The following is a 25,000-nucleotide window of genomic DNA, read 5'->3' as shown; positions in this document are numbered from 1 at the left end:
ATTTGTCCGCTGCCGTGATGCCATCACTCTTTTATATATATAGATATATATATACACACACACATATACACACACACACACATATATATATGAATAACTTATTTGCATAATACACACACATATAGGAGACCCAAGTCCAGACACGAAATCCCTTAATGTTTAATACACATCTATACACAGCCTGAAGGTAATTTTATACAACTTCTGAAATGACTGTGTGCATTGAACCATCAGAAATCAAAGGATCTTACCTACTAATATTGGACAATTTGGGGATTTTGTATTTCTGGATAAGGGATGGTCAACCTGTATTTATCTTCCCATATTTCTTACAATATAACAACTGGTAGCTGGATTTGTTACCTTCTCTATAGGCATGCATTTGTGTGTTTTATGCCTGGTGGTGCTGTCTATCTACTGTCTCTTTTATTCTCATTGTTAATTAATGAATCAGTGGTACAAAAAATTTGGTTATCTCAAAAGACTATGGCTGGCTACATAGAACATTAACCTTTAGTTGTATGCTAGGAAACTCGTAGTTTGCACATTACTGAGATTATTTCCCTGTTCATGCTGTGGATGCAGTTATTTGTGGTCAACACCTTTGGAAAAGGATGGTCATTTTTATGTATTTTAGTAAGATTCTCAAATCATAATCATAATAATAATAACATTTTTTCTAGACCGCCCTCTCTCCCCAAAGGGCAGGAATAACAATGTTTGTGAGTCTCTCCTGCCTTTCTCTATACAGTCTAATTTGCCGCATTTCACAGTGTGTTGCGCTACAAGTCGGTGCTTCTTTCTTCCCTTTTCTACTTAGAAACCTGCTACTATAATTGGAATCCTTATCTGCTATAAATATATTGCTGTTTATGCCCTAAAATGAACATGACATATCTTGCTTGAGTTCTTAGATTTTTGTGGCTTTGCTGACAATTAGTGTCTGTGTTCGTTCGTCTTTTACAATACCTGAAAGTGTGCTGGCTCTTCACTTTGTACAATGGAAGGCCCTTTGGTTTACTTTTCCCAGATTAATTTGCTTTGAAAAGTGTTGGTAATTCGTGCATGCTGGGGCTGACAGCAGGAGCCCAGCATGGTGCAGAAGGGGACAAGGGACAAAGACCTGATTTCATTTGATTAATAAATAGCAATGGTATGAAGAACAGTTTGATTCAATAAATAGCCTTAACCTTAGAAATCAATGGAAGATAGACTTCTCAGTGTTAGAAGAGATCAATAAGAAGGGTTGCTACAAACACCGCCATGGCAGCAATGAACGGCCCATCACTTCCTTAGATGTGCAAAATTATTATTATTATTATCATCATCATCATCATCATCATCATCATTATTATTATTATTATTATTATTATTATTATTATTATTATTACTGCTTTGGGCTTGTCCCAGTGTAAGCTGCCCCGAATCCTTACACGGGGTATAAATAAAGTATTATTATTATTATTATTATTATTATTATTATTATTATTATTATTGTAATACTTCTGGAACATACAGCCTGGAAAACTCACAGCAACCTATTTCTGTCTTGTCGAAGGGTTGCTGTGTGTTTTCCGGGCCGTATGGCCATGTTCCAGAAGTATTCTCTCCTGATGTTTTGCCCACATCTATGGCAGGCATCCTCAGAGGTTGTGAGGTATATGTCAATTGAAAGTCTAGGAATGTCAAGCTTCAAGCAGGGCAATAAAGCCTTAGAGCCTTAGATGTAGGGATTAGAAATAGCATTTTGATGTAGTTTGATTTTGATTGAGGCTTCAAACAGGACCAAATGGTTTTCTTGATGTTCAGTGAGAGACCAAGCTTTTTGTAAAAGTAAAGGTTTTTCCTTGACATTAAGTCTAGTCATATCCGACTCTGGGGATTGGTGCTCATCTCCATTTCTAAGACAAAGAGCTGGCGTTGTCCAGAGACACCTCCAAGGTCATGATTGCATGGAGCTCTGTTACCTTCCCGTTGGAGCAGTACCTATTGATCTACTCCCATTTGCATGTTTTTGAACTGTTAGGTTGGCAGAAGCTGGGACTAACAGCGTGAGCTCACCCTGCTCCCCGAATTCGAACTGCCGAGCTTTCAATCAGCAAGTTTGATCTGAGCATATATATATTTAAAATGTATATACTATAATTTTATATTGTATTTAATTGTTTTTTGAACTGATTTTATGTACTGTTGATAGATTTTGTATAGGCATCTAATTGTGCCAGTGTTGTAAGCCGCCCTGAGTCCCTTCGGGTGAGAAGGGCGGGATATAAATATTGGAAATAAATAAATAAATAAGTCTATTTATTTATTTATTTATTTATTTATTTATTTATTCCGCCGTTCTCACCCCGAAGGGGACTCAGGGCGGATCACATTATATACATATAAGGCAAACATTCAATTCCCATATACACATAGAACTGAGACAGAGACAGACGCAGAGGCAATTTAACCTTCTCCTGAGGAGATGTTCGATTCTGGCCACAGGGGGGAGCAGCTGCTTCATCATCCACTGTGACGGCACTTCCTCATTCCAACGTCGTAAATTAGTTAAATTTGCCTCCCCACTTTATAAGTGGTACCTTATTTCCTACTTGATAGATGCAGCTATCTTTCGGGTTGCTAGGTCAGCAACGAGCAGGGGCTATTATTTATTTATTTTTTAATTATTTATTGTATGGTTACAAGTGTTTTATTTAATATTTGTATAGAATGTAACCCGGTCTTTTCGAGCCTGGTTGTTTGGCTTGGTACTTTGATATGGCCTAAGGGCTAATCAATAAAATGTTCTTCTTCTATTTATTTTTTAATTGATGGGTGCTCACCCCGCCACGGGCTGGCCTCGAACTCATGACCTCATGGTCAGAGTGATTTATTGCAGCAGGCTGCTCACCAGCCTGCGCCACAGCCCGGCCCCAAGTTCAGCAGCTCAGTGGTTTAACCTATTTTTGGGGAAACAGGGGTATGTTTAACCCGCTGCGCAATCGGGGACCCTTTTTGTATGGTTCTGCAAATTTATTTAGAGTGACTTGTAGGTCTTTTTCTGAATGAGCACAGACTACATTATCATCAGCATATTGGAGTTCTATAACAGACATTGTTGTGACCTTCGTTTTGGCTTCGTTTTGGCTTTGGGACTAGTGCTGTATCTATCTTTGTTTTGCATCAGACAGATGTGCAGAGTTTGCTGTTTCTTCTCCTTGTTGTCACACATCACTTGCTCAGAGAGTTGGAGAACGAAGAGCAAAAAAGAATTGCTTCCATGCAACCGGAGCGTGGAATACTATAGCTGCCTAATGATGTGATCCTCTCCCATTTAGGTTCATTTCACAACCATCCCTGATATATTTATATTTATAAATATAAGAATAGTATTTGTTGTCGTGTTGGCTATTTGTTTTTTAAGATCACAAACTGTAATGTCTGCAAAAATCCTCACGCTCCTGTTACTGCCAGTTAACTGGTTTTTTAAAGGGAACGAAAGGGGAATAGACATTTTAGGCATGTAATTGAAAGACATTCCATTGTGATAAACCAGCAGAAGTTCTTTAAAAGCCCTTGCCCCTTGAGGCACCGTAATTGTTCCCTTTTTATGTGCCGGGTTTTAACATTCATTATTTCCCATTTTCTTTTCTTTCCGTCTCCCACTCTTCCTTTCCACGTAACAGGGCCGCGGTGTTCCGACTGCAGGCGATGCATCAGCGCTTGTGTGCCGAACTGGGAAATGAAAAGGAGCTAGAGTCAAAAATTGCCGCGATGCTGAATGGAAATGTGTAAGTGAAAGCGCTCGGAAGGGATGGCGAAACCACTGATCATTAAGCTTTTTCTCTTAATGCAAAATAGCAGTTTAGCCCTAAGTCAAGAACAGCCTACTTAACGTTTTCTGTTTTTGCCAAATGACAAGAATTAAGCAACTAATATGCAAATAGAGGGCTGCGTCTACCCATAAAAAATGCCCAAACGCTCTCTAGGGCACATGGGAATTTTTGCCACTTTGTTAGATCATTTTGGCCCAAGGAGAGATTGTTTTTAAAAACAACATAAACAGAAATAGGTTGTTGTGTTTTTTCCAGGCTGTATGGCCATGTTCCAGAAGTATTTCCTCCTGACGTTTTGCCCACAGAGGTTGTGAGGTGTGAGGATGCCTGCCATAGATGTGGGCAAAGCATCAGGAGAAAATATGGGATATGGCCATATAGCCCGGAAAAAACACAACAACTCTGTGATTTTGGCCATGAAAGCCTCTGACAACGTAGAAATAGGTTGCTGTGAGTTTTCCAGGCTGTATGTTCCAATATTACAAGTATTATAAGTATTACAATAACAACAACAACAATAAATTATCAGGACCTCAAGATTGAACTTCAAAGACTCTGGCAGAAACCAGTGCAGGTGGTCCCGGTGGTGATGGGCACATTAGGTGCCGTGCCAAAAGATCTCAGCTGGCATTTGGAAACAATAGACATTGACAAAATTACGATCTGCCAACTGCAAAAGGCCACCCGACTGGGATCTGCACACATCATCTGAAAATGTATCACACAGTCCTAAACACTTGGGAAGAGTTTGACTTGTGATTTTGTGATATGAAATCCAGCATATCTATCTTGTTTGCTGTGCCATAATAAAATAATAATAATAATAATAATTTATTTATACCCCGCTCCATCTCCCGAAGGACTCATGGCAGCTTACACTGGTATTGCATCAATAAAAATAGTAACACAATAAAAACACAGCATAATAACACATCTTACAAAAGTTAAAATAACTTAAAACATAGACAGTAATCCCAATCAGTCAGGAGTCATTCTCTCCTGACGTTTCGCCCACATCTATGGCAGGCATCCTCAGAGGTTGTGAGGAATATATCTCCATGTTCCAGAAGCATTCTCTCCTGACGTTTCTCCCACATCTATGGCAGGCATCCTCAGAGGTTGTGAGGAATATATGTCCATGTTCCAGAAGTATTCTCTCCTGACGTTTCTCCCACATCTATGGCAGGCATCCTCAGAGGTTGTGAGGAATATATGTCCATGTTCCAGAAGTATTCTCTCCTGACGTTTCTCCCACATCTATGGCAGGCATCCTCAGAGGTTGCGATGTCTGTTGGAAACTAGGAAAGTGGGGTTCTTTCTCCCAAACTGGACATTATTCCACAGATATATAAATCCCAATGTTATTGTGTGTTAAAATTATGGATTATATGTTAATTTATGTTGTGGTTGGTTTGTTTTCTCATCTTAGGCCATTTATATGTTTTAAATGAAATTTTTATCTTGTATTGTTGTTTATATTGATATATTGTATTATTGTTTTATCTTTTTGTATTGTGATTTATTGTGTTGCTTATATTTTGTTCTTATGTTGTTTGGGCCACTGCCCCGAGTCCCCGTGGGGAGATGGTGGCGGGATATAAATAAAGTTTTATTATTATTATTATTATTATTATTATTATTATTATTATTATTATTATTATTATTTAGGCCGCCCCGAGTCCCTTCAGGGAGATGGAGGTGGGTTACAAGAATGAAGTTATTATTATTATTATTATTATTATTATTATTATTATTATTATTATTATTATTTTATTATGACACAGCAAAAAAAGATACATGCTGGATTTCGATTATTATTATTATTATTATTATTCCCATTCTGGACATTATTCCACAGATATATAAACCCCATTGTCCTAGTTTCCAACAGACCTCAAAAGTCATGGTACCTTTGAACCCCATCAAAGTGAACCCAAGAGGAAGGGCTTATGGAAAGGCTCAGGCAGTTAATTAACCAGAGAGCAGTTTTTCCCCACGACACAATTATATTAAAAGGTAAAAAGTGGGGGCTTCTTTAATACTTTTTACTCACATGATTAGTGGCAAATGTATTTTTAGAATGTTATCCTCATTTGGCCCTAGTTCATGTGGACTTATGAATATGTTCAAATAAGCACGCAAAGATCCATACGTGATCTTGGAACCATCCTTCCAATCCTTGTTGATGATTCCTCCCTGGATCTGGTGCTCTTGCTTCCAGATGATCACTAAAGTGGGCAAACGGATGGGCGGTCTGTGGGTACGATGGACCAAATCCTCACTGTCTTTACGTAAATCATTCTCCTTGCAAGGCTCGAGATGTGGAAGGTCGAGATTGAGCAAGGAAACTTTTCGGAGCTCCGCAAGCAGATCAAATGGGACGAAGAGGAGCTCGATAGGCAGCACCAGGGCCAAGCGGAAGAACGACTGCGGAAGCAGAAGAACAAGGCTCGGGTCCTGAAGCATAGGTGGCAAGCCACAGAGAGGTAAATAGAGCATGGAGGCCTATGTTGAGAATAATATTATAATTATAATAATACAATATAATATTAATTATACATTATATATTACATGTAATATTACTAATAATAGTACAGTATAGTGCCATAGTAATATATATATATATATATATATATATATATATATATAGCGGACAAAACAACAAAACTACACATCCCAGAAACACCAAACTTGGCAGCACAACCCCTCATCCATGCCTCTACGTTCATACAACAAAAAGAAAAGAAAAATAAAGTCCTAATTAGAGGGAGAGGAATAATTGTTTTTTCCAATTGCTGCCAGTTAGAAGGCTAAGCTCCGCCCACTTGGACTCCTAGCAACCCACTCAGCCCAGGGGACAGGCAGAGTTAGGCCTCACTTAGGCCTCTTCCGCACTGCCTATAAAATACAGATTATCTGATTTTAACTGGATTATATGGCAGTGTAGACTCAAGGCCCTTCCACAAAGCTATATAACCCATTTATAATGGACTTAATGTAAGGTAAAACCTTTACACTATCTTAACTACCACCAGTTCCTCAATAGTTTATTTCCCATACCACCATACTTCGCCACAGCAACGCGTGGCCGGGCACAGCTAGTATCTATATATATAAAAGGGTAATGAAATTTTGGCCTAGGACAAAACAACAAAACTACACATCCCAGAAACACTAAACTTGGCAGCACAACCCCTCATCCATGCCTCGACGTTCATACAACAAAAAGAAAAGAAAAAAATAAAGTCCTAATTAGAGGGAGAGGAATAATTGTTTTTATCCAACTGCTGCCAGTTAGAAGGCTAAGCTCTGCCACTTGGACTCCTAGCAACCCACTCAGCCCAGGGGACAGGCAGAGTTAGGCCTCACTTAGGCCTCTTCCACAGATTATCTAATTTGCCCTGGATTATATGGCAGTGTAGACTCAAGGCCCTTCCACACAGCTATATAACCCATTTATAATCTTATATTATCTGCTTTGCACTGGATTATCTTGACTCCACACTGCCATATAATCCACTTCAGTGTGCATCTTATACAGCTGTGTAGAAGGGGCCTCATATAATCCAGTTCTAAGCAGATAATATAAGATTATAAATATACAGTACAGTCTCACTTATCCAACATGCACAGGCCGGCAGAACATTGGATAAGTGAATATGTTGGATAATAAGAAGGGAATCAGGAAAAGCTGATTAAACATCAAATTAGGTCATCATTATACAAATTAAGCACCAAAACATCATGTTATACAACAAATTTGACAGAAAAAGTAGTTCATTACACATTAATGCTATGTAGTAATTACTGTATTTACAAATTTACCACCAAAATATCACAATGAATTTAAAACACTGACTACAAAAACACTGACTACTAAAAGGCAGACTGCGTTGGATAATCCAGATCATTGGATAAGCAAATGTTGGATTAGTGAGACTCTACTGTAACATGAAATAATTACTGTGGTATAATAATACAGAACAATATAATCTCTAAAACCAGGACAGTAAATAAAGAGCAACACACTGAAAGCAGGGAAATGGGGAATTCCACAAAGGAAACAATCAGGGCCAGCTAACACCTCCCAAGAAAGGATTATCCCAGGCAGGAAGCAGTCAGGCTTTAAAGCTGCAGTGCTATTCAATGCTGCTCAAGCTTTCATACCATGTCAGGAGCGATTTGAGAAACGTAGCTTTTTTATTCTCCTGACTCCAGAATGAAAACTAAACCCACATGTTTTCTTTCTCTGCAGAAAAATAGAGGAAGCGAAGGAGTTCAATGAGCGATGGTTTTCCAGAGCTTTGGAAGATGCGCAGAAGAATCACCAGAAGGCAGCCGAGTTTCTGAAGGAGAGTCTCGGAAGGTTGGCGACTTTTTTTTTCTTTTCCTGAAAACATTAAATAACCAACTGAAATGAGAGATGTGTCCTTTTAGAGATAAATATTATTCTCATATTCCCCATATATGTGTGTGAGATAGTGTTTTATATGTTTAAGGAATGCATGACATTATATATTACTATATTATAATATATTAATCTATAATGCTTGTATTGTGCTATACTAATAATATAATATATTGTATATACATATAATATTGATAATAATATTATAATGTAATACAATATAATAATAATACACGTATAATTGCGTATTATATATTACATGTAACTAGCAGGCCTGTAGCAAATGTTGTTATTATTATTATTATTATTATTATTATTATTATTATTATTATTTAGTCCCCTGGTTTTGAGGCAAGTCAAAAACCTAATGTTTTTATTGAGATGTTGTGTTTTATAATTAAGTATTAATTTGTTGTGTTTGGATTGCATTTGATGTTGCTGTATTTTATTGTATTTTGTTGAGTCCGTTTATATGTATGTTAACCTCCCCGAGTCCCTTTGGGGAAAAAGTGTGGTCTAGAAATAAATTATTATTATTATTATTATTATTATTATTATTATTATTATTATTATTATTCAGGGCTGCCTTATCCATAAGTCACTTTCGGCACCGTGCCTATGAAGTGTTTATGGCTTATTATTATTATTATTATTATTATTATTATTATTATTATTCAGGGCTGCCTTATCCATAAGTCACTTTAGGCACCGTGCCTATGAAATGTTTATGGCCTATTTATTATTATTATTATTATTATTATTATTATTATTATTATTATTATTATTCAAGGCTGCCTTATCTATAAGTCACTTTCGGCACCGTACCTATGAAATGTTGATGGCCTATTATTATTATTATTATTATTATTATTATTATTCAGGGCTGCCTTATCCATAAGTCACTTTAGGCACCGTGCCTATGAAGTGTTGATGGCTTATTATTATTATTATTATTATTATTATTATTATTCAGGGCTGCCTTATCCATAAGTCACTTTAGGCACCGTGCCTATGAAATGTTTATGGCCTATTATTATTATTATTATTATTATTATTATTATTATTATTATTATTATTCAAGGCTGCCTTATCTATAAGTCACTTTCGGCACCATGCCTATGAAATGTTAATGGCTTATTATTATTATTATTATTATTATTATTATTATTATTATTATTCAAGGCTGCCTTATCCATAAGTCACTTTAGGCACCATGCCTATGAAGTGTTGATGGCTTATTATTATTATTATTATTATTATTATTATTATTATTATTATTCAGGGCTGCCTTATCCATAAGTCACTTTAGGCACCGTGCCTATGAAGTGTTTATGGCCTATTATTATTATTATTATTATTATTATTATTATTATTATTCAAGGCTGCCTTATCCATTAGTCACTTTAGGCACCGTGCCTATGAAGTGTTGATGGCTTATTATTATTATTATTATTCAGGGCTGCCTTATCCGTAAGTCACTTTAGACACCGTGCCTATGAAGTGTTCATGGCCTATTATTATTATAATTATTATTATTCAGGGATGCCTTATCCATAAGTCACTTTAGGCACCATGCCTATGAAGTGTTTATGGCTTATTATTATTATTATTATTATTATTATTATTCAGGGCTGCCTTATCCATAAGTCACTTTAGGCACCGTGCCTATGAAGTGTTTGTGGCCTATTATTATTATTATTATTATTATTCAGGGCTGCTTTATCCATAAGTCACTTTAGGCACCGTGCCTATGAAGTGTTCATGACCTATTATTATTATAATAATTATTATTCAGGGCTGCCTTATCCATAAGTCACTTTAGGCACCATGCCTATGAAGTGTTTATGGCTTATTATTATTATTATTATTATTATTATTATTATTATTATTCAGGGCTGCCTTATCCATAAGTCACTTTAGGCACCGTGCCTATGAAGTGTTTGTGGCCTATTATTATTATTATTATTATTATTATTCAGGGCTGCTTTATCCATAAGTCACTTTAGGCACCGTGCCTATGAAGTGTTCATGACCTATTATTATTATAATTATTATTATTCAGGGCTGCCTTATCCATAAGTCACTTTAGGCACCGTGCCTATGAAGTGTTAATGACCTATTATTATTATTATTATTATTATTATTATTATTATTATTGACACAACGACGTTGTATGACACAGCAAACAAGATAGATACGCTGGGTTTCATATCACAAAATCACAAGTCGAACACTTCCCGAGTGTCTAGGACTGTGTGATGTATTTTCGGATGATGCGCGCAGATCCCAGCAGGGTGGCTTTTTGCAGTTGGCAGATCGTAATTTTGTCAATGCCTATTGCTTCCAAATGCCGGCTGAGATCTTTCAGCACGGCACCCAGTGTGCCCATCACCACCGGGACCACCTGCACTGGTTTCTGCCAGAGTCTTTGCAGTTCAATCTTGAGGTCCTGATAGCGGCTGAGTTTTTCCTGTTGTTTTTCGTCAATGCGACTGTCACCTGGGATGGCAACATCAATGATCCAAACCTTGTTCTTTTCCACAACTGTGATGTCTGGTGTATTGTGTTCCAGAACTTTGTCAGTCTGGATTCGGAAGTCCCACAGTATCTTTGCGTGCTCATTTTCCAATACTTTTGCAGGTTTGTGATCCCACCAGTTCTTTGCTGCTGGGAGGTGGTACTTGAGGCATAAGTTCCAATGAATCATTTGGGCCACATAGTTGTGCCTCTGTTTGTAGTCTGTCTGTGCAATTTTCTTACAGCAGCTGAGGATATGATCAATGGTTTCATCGGTTTCCTTGCACAGTCTGCATTTTGGGTTATCAGCTGATTTTTCGATCTTGGCCTTAAATGCCTTTGTCCTGATGGCTTGCTCCTGGGCTGCAAGGATCAGGCCTTCTGTCTCCTTCTTCAGGGTCCCATTTGTGAGCCAGAACCAGGTCTTCTCCTTATCAGCTTTTCCTTCAATTTTGTCAAGGAACTTTCCATGCAATGTTTTGTTGTGCCAGTTGTCAGCTCTAGTTTGTAGTGTGGTTTTCTTGTACTGGTTTTTTGTCTGCTGTGCTTTGAGGAGTTTCTGATTTTTGACTTCAATCATTATTATTATTATTATTATTCAGGGCTTCCTTATCCGTAAGTCACTTCTATGAAGTGTTCATGGCCTATTATTATTATTATTATTATTATTATTATTATTATTATTATTATTATTATTATTCAGGACTGCCTTATCCATAAGTCACTTTAGGCACCGTGCCTATGAAGTGTTTGTGGCTTATTATGATTATTATTATTATTATTCAGGGATGCCTTATCCATAAGTCACTTTAGGCACCGTGCTTATGAAGTTTTGATGGCTTATTATTATTATTATTATTATTATTATTATTATTATTATTATTACTTAGGGATGCCTTATTTATAGGTCACTTTCGGCACTGTGCCTATGAAGTGTTGATGGCTTATTATTATTATTATTATTATTATTATTATTATTATTACCTGCAGTTTATTTGTTCCTCTAGAACTTATTTATAATTCTTCCATCTCTTCTAATGGTGCCAGGGCTGCATTTAAACCCACTTTTTAAGTCTGCTCTTTCACCTTTTCTTAATTGTCTCAGGGCTGTTTTTCCATGTTTTCGTTAACTTTATTTTTACTCCCTCTTCTTCTTTCTAGCTGCCATGTCTCTCTCATCTCAGGAGCTTTGATCTTTTGCCTTTGAAAGAGAATCTCAGGTTGCTTCTCGCTCACGTTTTTGGTGTTTTCTTATCCTGCGTGTCTTGTTTATACAGTTTTACAAGCCTTTTATGTGTTTTGCTTTGGAAGTGACCATGCATTTGACAATTTTTTTTTGACAGGATCCACGAGAGGGAAGAAAGGGAAGAACAAAAATATCGAGAGTATATGCACAAGAGGATGGACACGGTGCTCTCTCTGAAACAAAACATTGCTTCCAACCGGGTACAGTACTTGCTTGGTCTGATAATCTTGGTCTTGTAGTTTTGTTTTTGGTTTTGTGATGGACCTAGAAATGATGGCTCTTCTTATGACCTGTAGGAACATCTCCGAATCACCCAGGCCCTGGACAAAGTCACCGCTCTTGAAGCTCAAGCCCAAGACGACAAGGTGAAGGCGGCCATCCAGGCTCAGGGACACAACGTCACCCGGGAGATTTTCCTCCATAAACGAGACATTGAGCTGGAGCATCGGAAGAAGTGAGCTGCTGTTTCTCACGTGTTTTTTTTTAAGAACAACACTTTGTGAGTTGCTGTGAGTTTTCCAGGCTGTATGGCCATGTCCCAGAAGCATTCTCTCCTGACGTTTCGCCCACATCTATGGCAGGCATCCTCAGAGGTACCTCCTTTGCCTGGTTTCCAATATACCTCACAACCTCTGAGGATGCCTGCCATAGATGTGGGTGAAACGTCATGGTATAGTACAATATAGTATTATATAATGCTTATATTGCTTATAATATTATAAGTACATATAACTTGTAAGCCGCCCTGAGGTGAGAAGGGTGGGATATTAATGTCGCGAATAAATAAGTAAATTAAATATTTTGCCGTAGCCACTCTCCATTTGTATGTCGTTGCTTAAATGCAGAGAATTTATGGAGCAGCAGAAAGCCAAGAAGATTGAGATCGTTGCTCGGATCTTGAAAGAGGAAGCTCAGCAGGAGAAAGTGAGAAAACAATCCCACCCAGGGATCCTGAAGAGCAAGGAGAAGCTTTCTGATGCCGTGAAATGGCGCTTGAAAACATGGCGGTACATCAAAGAAACATGTTATGACTCAATGGCAACTACTCGGGTGAGTGAAAGTGCTAGGCTTTAAGAAGAGGCACATTCGTAGTTCTGGCTTGTCATTCCTGAAATTCCTGTCATTTCTGCGTATGGCTTAGAAATTTGCTGCTGTAAATAGTGCCAGAGGCCATTCATTTTCATCCAGATAATGCAATATTTACCGTATTTATTTATTTACAGTATTTATATTCTCACCCCGAAGGGGACTCAGGGTGGATCGCATTGCACATATACATTATTATTATTATTATTATTATTATTATTATTATTATTATTATTATTATTTTGTACCCCGCCACCATCTCCCCAGAGGGACTCGGGGCGGCTTACAGATATAAAACCAACATACAATAATATCAAATACAAAAACACACATATACATGGCAAACGTTCAATGCCATTAGACATACAACATATATAGACAGACACAGAGGCAATTTAACATTTTCCAGCTTCCGGCTTCATGAGGGTATGCTCAATTTCATCCACTGTGACACCGAACCCTTGATGGAGTACTTCCTCATTCTTCCGCACGCTGCTGGACATTTTTATCGTGTGGTAAATTAGTTAAAGTAATAATAATTAATAATTATTAAATTAAAATGTAATAATAATACACTATTATAATTGTATATTATATATTACATGTAATATTACTAATAATATTGCAATATAGTGGTATAATACAATAGAGTAATATATAATGCTTATATTGTGCTATACTAATACAGTAGAGTCTCACTTATCCAACACTTGCTTATCCAACGTTCTGGATTATCCAACGCATTTTTGTAGTCAATGTTTTCAATACATCGTGATATTTTGGTGCTAAATTCATAAATACAGTCATTACTAAATAGCATTACTGCGTATTGAACTACTTTTTCCGTCAAATTTGTTGTATAACATGATGTTTTGGTGCTTAATTTGTAAAATCATAACCTGATTTGAAGTTTAACAGGCTTTTCCTTAATGACTCCTTATTATCCAACATATTCGCTTATCCAACGTTCTGCCGGCCCGTTTATGTTGGATAAGTGAGACTCTACTGTAATATAATATACTGTATGTACATATAATATTGATAATAATACTATGATGTAATAAAATATAATAATAATACACTGTTATAATTGTATATTATATATTACATGTAATATTACTAATAATATTGCAGTATAGTGTTATAATACAATAGAGTAATATATAATGTTTATATTGTGCTATACTAATAATATAATATACCGTATGTACATATAATATTGATAATAATACTATGATGTAATAAAATATAATAATACCCTATTATAATGGTATATTATATATTACATGTAATATTACTAATAATATTGCAATATAGTGGTATAATACAATAGAGTAATATATAATGCTTATATTGTGCTATACTAATAATATAATGTAATACAATATAATAATACACTATTATAATTGTATATTATATATTACATGTAATATTACTAATAATATTGTAGTATAGTGTTATAATACAATAGAGTAACATATTATGCTTATATTGTGCTATGCTAATAATATAATATACCGTATGTACATATAATATTGATAATAATACTATGATGTAATAAAATATAATAATAATACACTATTATAATTGTATATTATATATTACATGTAATATTACTAATAATATTGCAATATAGTGGTAAAATACAATAGAGTAATATATAATGCTTATATTGTGCTATACTAGTAATATAATATACCGTATGTACATATAATATTGATAATAATACGACGATGTAATAAAATATAATAATAATACACGAATAATAATAATATTACTAATAATATTGCAGTATAGTGTTATAATACAATAGAATAATATATAATGCTTATATTGTGCTATGCTAATAATATAATTTATTTGTATGTACATATAACTTGTAAGCTGCCCCGAGTCCCCTTCGGGGTGAAAAGGCGGGATATAAATGTCTCTAATAATAATAATAATAATAACCAATATTTCTGTTTAGCTGCAGAAATCTTGGCATCCTGTTTGGTCTATCGATTCCTTCGATGATGCGAGTTACATTTTGGGAGCGTCCAAGGAAATGGTCCCAGTAAGGAAAGTCGAAGAAGAAGACCGGAACGAGACTCTCGCCGAGCCGGAGTTTTCGGGAATTTGGGATCAAGAGTGCGACATATTCAAGGTCGGAACTTGATCATTCCAGATTGTTTATTCCCTGTTTTGTTTGGCAGCATATCCAAATATACTCAAGCTTTTGTGGTATATCCTGGGGGTGTTAGTCCACTTGGCTTGCTTGACTTTTCCAGCTGAATGTGACCTTCTTTTGGATTGTAAGACTGGAATTTTGTGGTGGGTTTAGCCTTCTTCCTTGAATTACAAAGTTACATCTTATATATATCCTATACCCAGCCATTGCACTTTATTCTGGCCCAGCTCTAGAGCTTGCAAGACATTGCACATATATAAATTCTATTGCCTCACTCCAATCTTGAATATGCTAACTGCGCCTTGGTTATTGGTTGGTCGAATATGTTTTTAATGTATTTTATATGCCTTGTTTTTATATGTTTACATGTTTTAAATGCATTTTGATATTGTATTTTATGCTGTATTTGGGCTTGGTCTCCATGTGAGCCACCCTGAGTCCCTTGTGCAAGATACAAAAATAAAGTTATTATTATTGTTATTATTATTATTATTATTATTATTATTATATTTTTATTATTTGAAACACAACAAGAGGAGTCCACAAGCAGACACTCTGCTGGCTGCTGTGTTGTACCACACGTCGGACACTTCCCAAGTGTCTATTATTATTATTATTATTATTATTATTATTAGAAACACAACAAGATGAGTCCACAGCAGACACTCTGCTGGCTGTAGTATTGGATCATATGTCGGACACTTCCCAAGTGTCTATTATTATTATTATTATTATTATTATTATTATTATTAGAAACATAACAAGATGAGTCCACAGCAGACACTCTGCTGGGTGTTTTATTGGATCACACGTCGGACACTACTATTATTATTATTATTATTATTATTATTATTATTATTTTATTATGACACAGCAAACAAGATAGATATGCTGAATTTCGTATCACAAAATCACAAGTCGAACTCTTCCCAAGTGTCTAGGACTGTGTGATGTATTTTCGGATGATGTGAGCACATCCCAGTCGGGTGGCCTTTTGCAGTTGGCACATTGTAATTTTGTCAATGTCTGTTGTTTCCAAATGCCGGCTAAGATCTTTTGGCACGGCACCCAGTGTGCCGATCACCACCGGGACCACCTGCACTGGTTTCTGCCAGAGTCTTTGAAGTTCAATCTTGAGGTCCTGATAACGGCTGAGTTTTTCCTGTTGTTTTTCGTCAATGCGACTGTCACCTGGGATGGCAACATCAATGATCCAAACCTTTTTCTTTTCCACAACTGTGATGTCTGGTGTGTTGTGTTCCAGAACTTTGTCAGTCTGGATTCGGAAGTCCCACAGTATCTTTGCGTGCTCATTCTCCAATAATTTTGCAGGTTTGTGATCCCACCAGTGCTTTACTGCTGGCAGGTGGTACTTGAGGCATAAGTTCCAATGAATCATTTGGGCCACATAGTTGTGCCTCTGTTTGTAGTCTGTCTGTGCGATTTTCTTATAGCAGCTGAGGAGATGATCAATGGTTTCGTCGGTTTCCTTATTATTATTATTATTATTATTATTATTATTTGAAACACAACAAGATCAGTCCACAAGCAAACACTCTGCTGGCTGTTGTATTGGATCACACGTCGGACACGTCCCAAGTGTCTATTATTTTATTATTATTATTATTATTATTATTATTATTATTGAGACAAAGGACATAGTACGTCACAGCAAATGAGATCTATATGCTGGATTTCATATCACAAAATCACAAGTCGAACACTTCCCAAGTGTTTAGGACTGTGTGATGTATTTTCGGATGATGTGTGCAGATCTCAGTAGGCTGGCCTTTTGCAGTTGGCAGATCGTGATTTTGTCAATGCCTATTGTTTCCAAATGCTGGCTGAGATCTTTTGGCACGGCACCCAGTGTGCCCATCACCAACGGGACCACCTGCACTCATTTCTGCCAGAGTCTTTGAAGTTCAATCTTGACTGGCTTCTGCTTATTCAAAAGACTCGCAATCTCATCTCTCCGGCATGGAGTGCTAAAGGGTTTCTCTTTTCCACGCGAACCCATCTTTATCACCAACTCAAAAGGATGTCACATTCAGTTGGAAAAGTCAAACCAGCCAGCAAACATGAAGTGATATGTGTCTTCGCAAATCTGTGAACCAAGACTGTGTCAGATATTTTTTTCTTCTAGTTTAAGAGAGCTTTGAGACTTCAGCTTCTTTGACTGATCGCATTCTAATGAGAGCTCTGGCAAGCAGAATGAGCAGAAAGGGAAATAAATGGTTTTAAGCAGTGCAAGAGAGCTATTGGTGCCAGAAGTTATATAGCCTTATAAATAATAATAATAATAATAATAATAATAATAATAATAATAATAATGTTTAGCACTGATATCATCATGGAGTTTGGTTTGGACAAATATTCGACAGTGGTATTGAAGAAGGGAAAAATCATTGAAAGTGAGGGCATAAATATGCCTAATGGCCAAACAATAAAGTGTCGCCAGCCAGAGGCCTATAAATATCTGGGCATATTACAGATGGACAACATCAAGCACGAACATGTGAAGACTGTGGTCAGCAAAGAATACACACAAAGGGTCAGAAAAATTCTCAAAAGCAAGCTCAATGGAGGCAACACCATCAAGGCCATAAACACCTGGGCCATACCTGTCATAAGATATACTGCTGGCATTATAAACTGGACACAGATGGAACTGGACAATTTGGACAGAAAAACAAGAAAACTCATGACCATTCATCATTCACTGCACCCTCGCAGTGATGTTGACCGGCTATATCTGCCTAGAAGATCAGGGGGCAGAGGACTCTTACAAGTAAAACAAGCAGTCAAAGAAGAAGAACATGCCCTGGCAGAATATGTCAAGCAAAGTGAAGAACCTGCTTTGATTGAAGTCAAAAATCAGAAACTCCTCAAAACACAGCAGACAAAAAATCAGTACAAGAAAGCCGCACTACAAACTAGAGCTGACAGCTGGCACAACAAAACATTGCATGGAAAGTTCCTTGACAAAATTGAAGGAAAAGCTGAGAAGCAGAAGACCTGGCTCTGGCTCACAAATGGGACCCTGAAGAAGGAGACAGAAGGCCTGATCCTTGCAGCCCAGGAGCAAGACATCAGAACAAAGGCAATTCAGGCCAAGATTGAAAAATCAGCTGATGACCCAAAATGTAGACTGTGCAAGGAAACCAACGAAACCCTGGATCATATCCTCAGCTGCTGTAAGAAAATTGCACAGACAGACTACAAACAGTGGCCCAAATGATTCATTGGAACTTATGCCTCAAGTACCACCTCCCAGCAGTAAAGAACTGGTGGGATCACAAACCTGCAAAAGTCTTGGAAAATTAGCGCGCAAAGATACTGTGGGACTTCCGAATCCAGACTGACAAAGTTCTGGAACACAACACACCAGACATCACAGTTGTGGAAAAGAAAAAGGTTTGGATCATTGATGTTGTCATCCCAGGTGACAGTCGCATTGACGAAAAACAACAGGAAAAACTCAGCCGCTATCAGGACCTCAAGATTGAACTGCAAAGACTCTGGCAGAAACCAGTGCAGGTGGTCCCAGCGGTGATGGGCACATTGGGTGCCGTGCCAAAAGATCTCAGCCGGCATTTGGAAACAATAGGCATTGACAAAATCACGATCTGCCAACTGCAAAAGGCCACCCGACTGGGATCTGCAGGCATCATCCGGAAATACATCACACAGTCCTCGACACTTGGGAAGTGTTCGACTTGTGATTTTGTGATATGAAATCCAGCATGTCTATCTTGTTTACTGTGTCATACAATAATACAACAACAATAATAATGATAATGATATTTGTATATGAATCTTGAGTGGCTTTCAATTTTGTTTTGCTGTTTGTGTGTGTGTGTGATGTTGGAGGTAAATCTGGCCAAGCCACAACTATTTCCTTACCAATCTACATGTTTTCGTGCTTTAATTTGACCATTTGTAGTCAACAAAAGCACTTACAAGGCTAGCTGTTCATTGCAGAAAATAGGTGCCCCACTGTTTTGAGATATTGACTGACTCTCTTGTGTCTTTCTATGGCTCAGGTCACAGACGACAGCGACTCCAAACCTCTTAGTGCATCTGAGCTGGAAAAGGAGATTTTTCCTCGGGATGTGGAGAAACTGCATAGCGGGATCATTCGTAAACACAGGGTTTGTGGCCGTGAATTCAAGGGATGCCCTTTCTATAGCAAGCCCAGCCTCATTCATTTCAAGGTTAGTGATCTTTAAGATTTTTTAAAAATGTGTATTTATATTTATTTACTCGGTTTTGTTTATATCCCACTTTCCTCACATGGAAATCAATTATACTGCTGTTATTAATACAGTAGAGTCTCACTTATCCAACATAAACGGGCTGGCAGAATGTTGGATAAGCGAATATGTTGGATAATAAGGAGGCATTAAGGAAAAGCCTATTAAACATCAAATTAGGTTATGATTTTACAAATTAAGCACCAAAACATCATGTTAGACAACAAATTTGACAGAAAAAGTAGTTCAATACGCAGTAATGCTATGTAGTAATTACTGTATTTATGAATTTAGCACCAAAATATCACGATATATTGAAAATATTGACTACAAAAATGCGTTGGATAATCCAGAACGTTGGATAAGCGAGTGTTGGATAAGTGAGATTCTACTGTATTCCTATCCTACCTTTATTCTGAACTCAACACATTCAGAGAAAAGATCCTCATCTATATAGTGCTATGCTACTATTCGAAATCATTCTAAATATTAGGTAAAGGTAAAGATTTTTCCCCTGATATTATATATAAAACAAATATATATATATACAGTAGAGTCTCACTTATCCAACACTCGCTTATCCAACGTTTTGGATTATCCAATGCATTTTTGTAGTCAATATTTTCAATATATCGTGATATTTTGGTGCTAAATTTGTAAATACAGTAATTACTATGTAGCATTACTGTGTATTGAACTACTTTTTCTGCCAAATTTTTTGTCTAACATGATGTTTTGGTGCTTCATTTGTAAAATCATAACCTAATTTTATGTTTAATAGGCTTTTCCTTAATGCCTCATTATTATCCAACATATTCGCTTATCCAACATTCTGCCAGCCCGTTTATGTTGGATAAGTGAGACTCTACTGTAGTGCTATGCTACTATTCTAAATCATTCTAGATATTAGGTAAAGGTAAAAGTAAAGATTTCCCCCCGACATTATATATAAAACATACACACACACACACACACACACACACACACACACACACACACACACACACATATATATATATATATATATATATATATAATGTCAACAAAAATTCTTATGTATATGAAAGAAGGATATGCAAAATGTTGACGATATGTATTTCAATAAATAAATAAATTCTATTCCTAAGCAACCCCCATTTTATACTTTGCAAATGTTTCAGATTCTGTTACATTTACCGTATATACTCAAGTATAAGCCTAGTTTTTCAGCCCTTTTTTTAGGACCCCCCTCGGCTTATACTCAGGTGAGGGTCCTGGTTAGCTTATATTCGGGTCGGCTTATACTTGAGTATATATGGTACATTTATTATTTTTCTCTATTATTATTTATTTTCCTCCGTTATTATTGTTACGATTACATTTATTTTATTATTATTAATACATGTATTATTTCACTCTGATCTTATTATTATTATTGCCTTTATTATTTTACTCTATTATTACTTGTATTATTTTCCTGTAATTTTTGTATTATTATTACATGCATTATTTTACTCTATATATAAAAGGATACATAAGCACATTTAAGATTGAAGAAGATGAGAATAATGATTTAATCAGAGTTGGACAGTCTTGTCTTAAATTAACATTTTTATGTAAATATTCAAATACATTTAACCTATTGATGCCTCATTTAATGTAATTTTATTGGTATTTATTTTTATTTTGAAATTTACCAGTATCTGCTGCATTTCCCACCCTTGGCTTATACTCGAGATAATAACTTTTCCCAGTTTTTTGTGGTAAAATTAGATGCCTCAGCTTATATTCGGGTCGGCTTATACTCGAGTATATACGGTATATTGCTGTTATTAATACTCCCTATTACTTATTGTCAACTCGTTTCTTTTTCTTGATTCTTTACAGGACTTTGACATTGGGAAGACTTACAAAAAGAAGATGGTTTTGATCAACGCTTTTTATGGCATTAACTTCTGCAAGCTGATTGGCGTCAATGAACACCTGAAGGATTTTTTCACTGTTCAGTAAGTAAAAGAAGGCTTATGTATATATACTGTATGTATGTATATGTGTGTATGTATGTATGTGTATGTGTGTGTATATATATATATATATATGCCTCAGAAAGAATGCCTATATAATAGCAACATTTGACTGTTTTATTTGCTACTGATAGATGATACAAATACAAAAGCGCTTTTAATTTGTGATCTAAACTTACCTGTCATTCACCCATGCAGCCTTGATCCGCCGGGCCCAATGTCTGCTGGAATGTCGTGTGAAGTTGGGGTGACCTTTAAACCACTGGTAAGGTGCAAAACTCGATTTTGACTTATATGATGTTTGCAAATTTTAAAATAGCCAAAGGATTAAATCAGTGATTCCCAAAGTGGGCGCTACCGCCCCCTGGTGGGCGCTGCAGCAATCCAGGGGGGCGGTGATGGCACCTATTAGGACACGGGGGCGGGGCCAGGTGAGGGGCGGGGCCTCTTCCCAAGTGCCGGAGACAGGGCTGAGCACCTGAGACGCCTGTTAGGACACAGGGGGCGGAGCTAGAGGAGTGGGCGTGGCTTCTTCCCAAAAGCCCGAGACAGGGCTGAGCCTCTATACCTCTCCTGAGAGGCCTTTTAGGACTAAAGGGCGGGGCTAGAGGTGGGGGCACGGTTTCCTTCCAAGAGCTTGAGACAGGGCTGAGCCTCTATATTTCTCCTGAGAGGCCTTTTAGGACTAAAGGGTGGGGCTAGAGGTGGGGGCACGGCCTCCTTCCAAGAGCCTGAGACAGGGCTGAGCCTCTATATTTCTCCTGAGAGGCCTTTTAGGACTAAAGGGTGGGGCTAGAGGTGGGGGCACGGCCTCCTTCCAAGAGCCTGAGACAGGGCTGAGCCTCTATATTTCTCCTGAGAGGCCTTTTAGGACTAAAGGGTGGGGCTAGAGGTGGGGGCACGGCCTCCTTCCAAGAGCCTGAGACAGGGCTGAGCCTCTATATTTCTCCTGAGAGGCCTTTTAGGACTAAAGGGTGGGGCTAGAGGTGGGGGCACGGCCTCCTTCCAAGAGCTTGAGACAGGGCTGAGCCTCTATATTTCTCCTGAGAGGCCTTTTAGGACTAAAGGGTGGGGCTAGAGGTGGGGGCACGGCCTCCTTCCAAGAGCCTGAGACAGGGCTGAGCCTCTATATTTCTCCTGAGAGGCCTTTTAGGACTAAAGGGTGGGGCTAGAGGTGGGGGCACGGCCTCCTTCCAAGAGCCTGAGACAGGGCTGAGCCTCTATATTTCTCCTGAGAGGCCTTTTAGGACTAAAGGGTGGGGCTAGAGGTGGGGGCACGGCCTCCTTCCAAGAGCCTGAGACAGGGCTGAGCCTCTATATTTCTCCTGAGAGGCCTTTTAGGACTAAAGGGTGGGGCTAGAGGTGGGGGCACGGCCTCCTTCCAAGAGCCTGAGACAGGGCTGAGCCTCTATATTTCTCCTGAGAGGCCTTTTAGGACTAAAGGGTGGGGCTAGAGGTGGGGGCACAGCCTCCTTCCAAGAGCCTGAGACAGGGCTGAGCCTCTATATTTCTCCTGAGAGGCCTTTTAGGACTAAAGGGTGGGGCTAGAGGTGGGGGCACGGCCTCCTTCCAAGAGCCTGAGACAGGGCTGAGCCTCTATATTTCTCCTGAGAGGCCTTTTAGGACTAAAGGGTGGGGCTAGAGGTGGGGGCACAGCCTCCTTCCAAGAGCCTGAGACAGGGCTGAGCCTCTATATTTCTCCTGAGAGGCCTTTTAGGACTAAAGGGTGGGGCTAGAGGTGGGGGCACAGCCTCCTTCCAAGAGCCTGAGACAGGGCTGAGCCTCTATATTTCTCCTGAGAGGCCTTTTAGGACTAAAGGGTGGGGCTAGAGGTGGGGGCACGGCCTCCTTCCAAGAGCCTGAGACAGGGCTGAGCCTCTATATTTCTCCTGAGAGGCCTTTTAGGACTAAAGGGTGGGGCTAGAGGTGGGGGCACAGCCTCCTTCCAAGAGCCTGAGACAGGGCTGAGCCTCTATATTTCTCCTGAGAGGCCTTTTAGGACTAAAGGGCGGGGCTAGGGGTGGGGGCGGGGCCTCTTCCCAAGACGTGAGGCAGGGCTAAGCCTCTGTATATCTCCCCTGAATTTTTTGTTAGAACACGGGGTCGGGGTATAGAGGTTGAGCCCCGTCAGGCACTTGGGAAAAGGCCCCGCCCCCTCCTCTAGCCCCGCCCCCTCCTCTAGCCCCGCCCCCTGTGTCCAGGACAGGGATAGAAGCTCAGCCCTACCTCAGAGCTCGTAACTCCGCCAACCCCAGTCCTGGCCACCCATTTGTGGCCCCGCCCACCTCCCCTCCCATCCCTGCATCTTGGACTAGGGGAGAGGCTCAGCCCCGCCCCCTTGAGCAGGAGCCACGCCCACCCCTCTAAGCCACGCCCCCCTTTCCAGCGGGCACTGAGTAATATTTTTTCTGGAAAGGGGGCGTGGCTTATTAATATTATATTAATAATAATAATAAGAACTAAGTGATATTGATATGCTTTTCATTATTCAATTCAGACAATTTTTACAACTGTACTAGCTAGGGAGCCAACTTTTTGTAAACGTTGACTTTGGAAAGTATGGGAAACTGCCCCTTTCCGGATCAGACTGATATCCATGCATTTGGTTTTGTATTACCTAGATATCAGTAAAAGAGCCTATCAACCAATATAGATTAAAAGCAGTCAATTCATACCGATTGAACAATCATCTGAGTAGGCCAACTGGAAAAGTTTGGTCTTTACTGCTGTTTTAAACTCTGGAAGTGTTTCCAGCCGATTAATGTCCTTTGGCAGGTCATTTCAACAATTTGGAGGCAGTCAAAGAAAGTGTCCTCCGGGTCGTAGCTGTCAGCTTAATTTTAACTGACTGAAGTGAGTGGCCTCCTTGGGACTTAAAGTGTAATGATATATACCTTATACAAAAATATATATATATATAAAAGAGTGATGGCATCACGGCGACCCACAAAACAACAAAACTACAGGCCCCCCAACCTCGAAATTTGACAACACAACCCATCATCCACGCCTCTAGGTTGATACAACAAAAAGAAAAGAAAAATAAAGTCCTAATTAGAGAGAGAGGAATAATTGCTTTTATTCAATTGCTGCCAGTTAGAAGGCTAAGCTCCTCCAACTTGGTCTCCTAGCAACCCAATAAAAAATAATAAAAAACACTAAAAAATTGATACAATAAAATACTATAACAGAAAATAACTAAAAATAATACAAGAAAATAATAAAATATAATAAATAAAAATATAACTTACAATAAAATTAATAAAAAATGCAAATAACATCAAATAAAAATTACACATTTTAACCAATACCACCACCACTTTGCCACAGCTACGCGTGGCCGGGCACAGCTAGTCTTTGTATATAGTTGGCCTATTAAAATATTTGGATGTTTCTCATCCTCAAAAGTAAGCTCCTCTGAACATACCTTGCCAAGAAAATCCCATGATAGGTTAACTATAGGTTGCTGTGAGTTTTCCAGGCTGTCTGGCCA

The 25,000-nt window shown here is 38.2% G+C and overlaps 1 protein-coding gene across 3 annotated transcripts in view; it reads left to right on the top strand.

Moving 5' to 3' along the window:
* cfap74 (cilia and flagella associated protein 74) overlaps positions 1-25,000 on the top strand; it is a 95,440-nt gene that overhangs the window by 19,412 nt on the left and 51,028 nt on the right. For all 3 annotated transcript variants that reach the window (XM_062965698.1, XM_062965697.1, XM_062965699.1), the window contains exons 9-18: positions 3,672-3,776; positions 6,134-6,307; positions 8,077-8,187; positions 12,090-12,192; positions 12,289-12,446; positions 12,838-13,042; positions 15,048-15,224; positions 19,295-19,465; positions 21,371-21,489; positions 21,706-21,772. In XM_062965698.1, coding sequence (XP_062821768.1) covers positions 3,672-3,776; positions 6,134-6,307; positions 8,077-8,187; positions 12,090-12,192; positions 12,289-12,446; positions 12,838-13,042; positions 15,048-15,224; positions 19,295-19,465; positions 21,371-21,489; positions 21,706-21,772 — 1,390 coding nt within the window. The remainder of the gene's footprint in view (positions 1-3,671; positions 3,777-6,133; positions 6,308-8,076; positions 8,188-12,089; positions 12,193-12,288; positions 12,447-12,837; positions 13,043-15,047; positions 15,225-19,294; positions 19,466-21,370; positions 21,490-21,705; positions 21,773-25,000) is intronic.

The sequence above is a fragment of the Anolis carolinensis genome, unplaced genomic scaffold (genome assembly GCF_035594765.1).
Source record: "Anolis carolinensis isolate JA03-04 unplaced genomic scaffold, rAnoCar3.1.pri scaffold_15, whole genome shotgun sequence".
In the NCBI taxonomy this organism is placed as follows: domain Eukaryota; kingdom Metazoa; phylum Chordata; class Lepidosauria; order Squamata; family Dactyloidae; genus Anolis; species Anolis carolinensis.
This window is presented reverse-complemented; position numbering and strand designations above follow the sequence as displayed.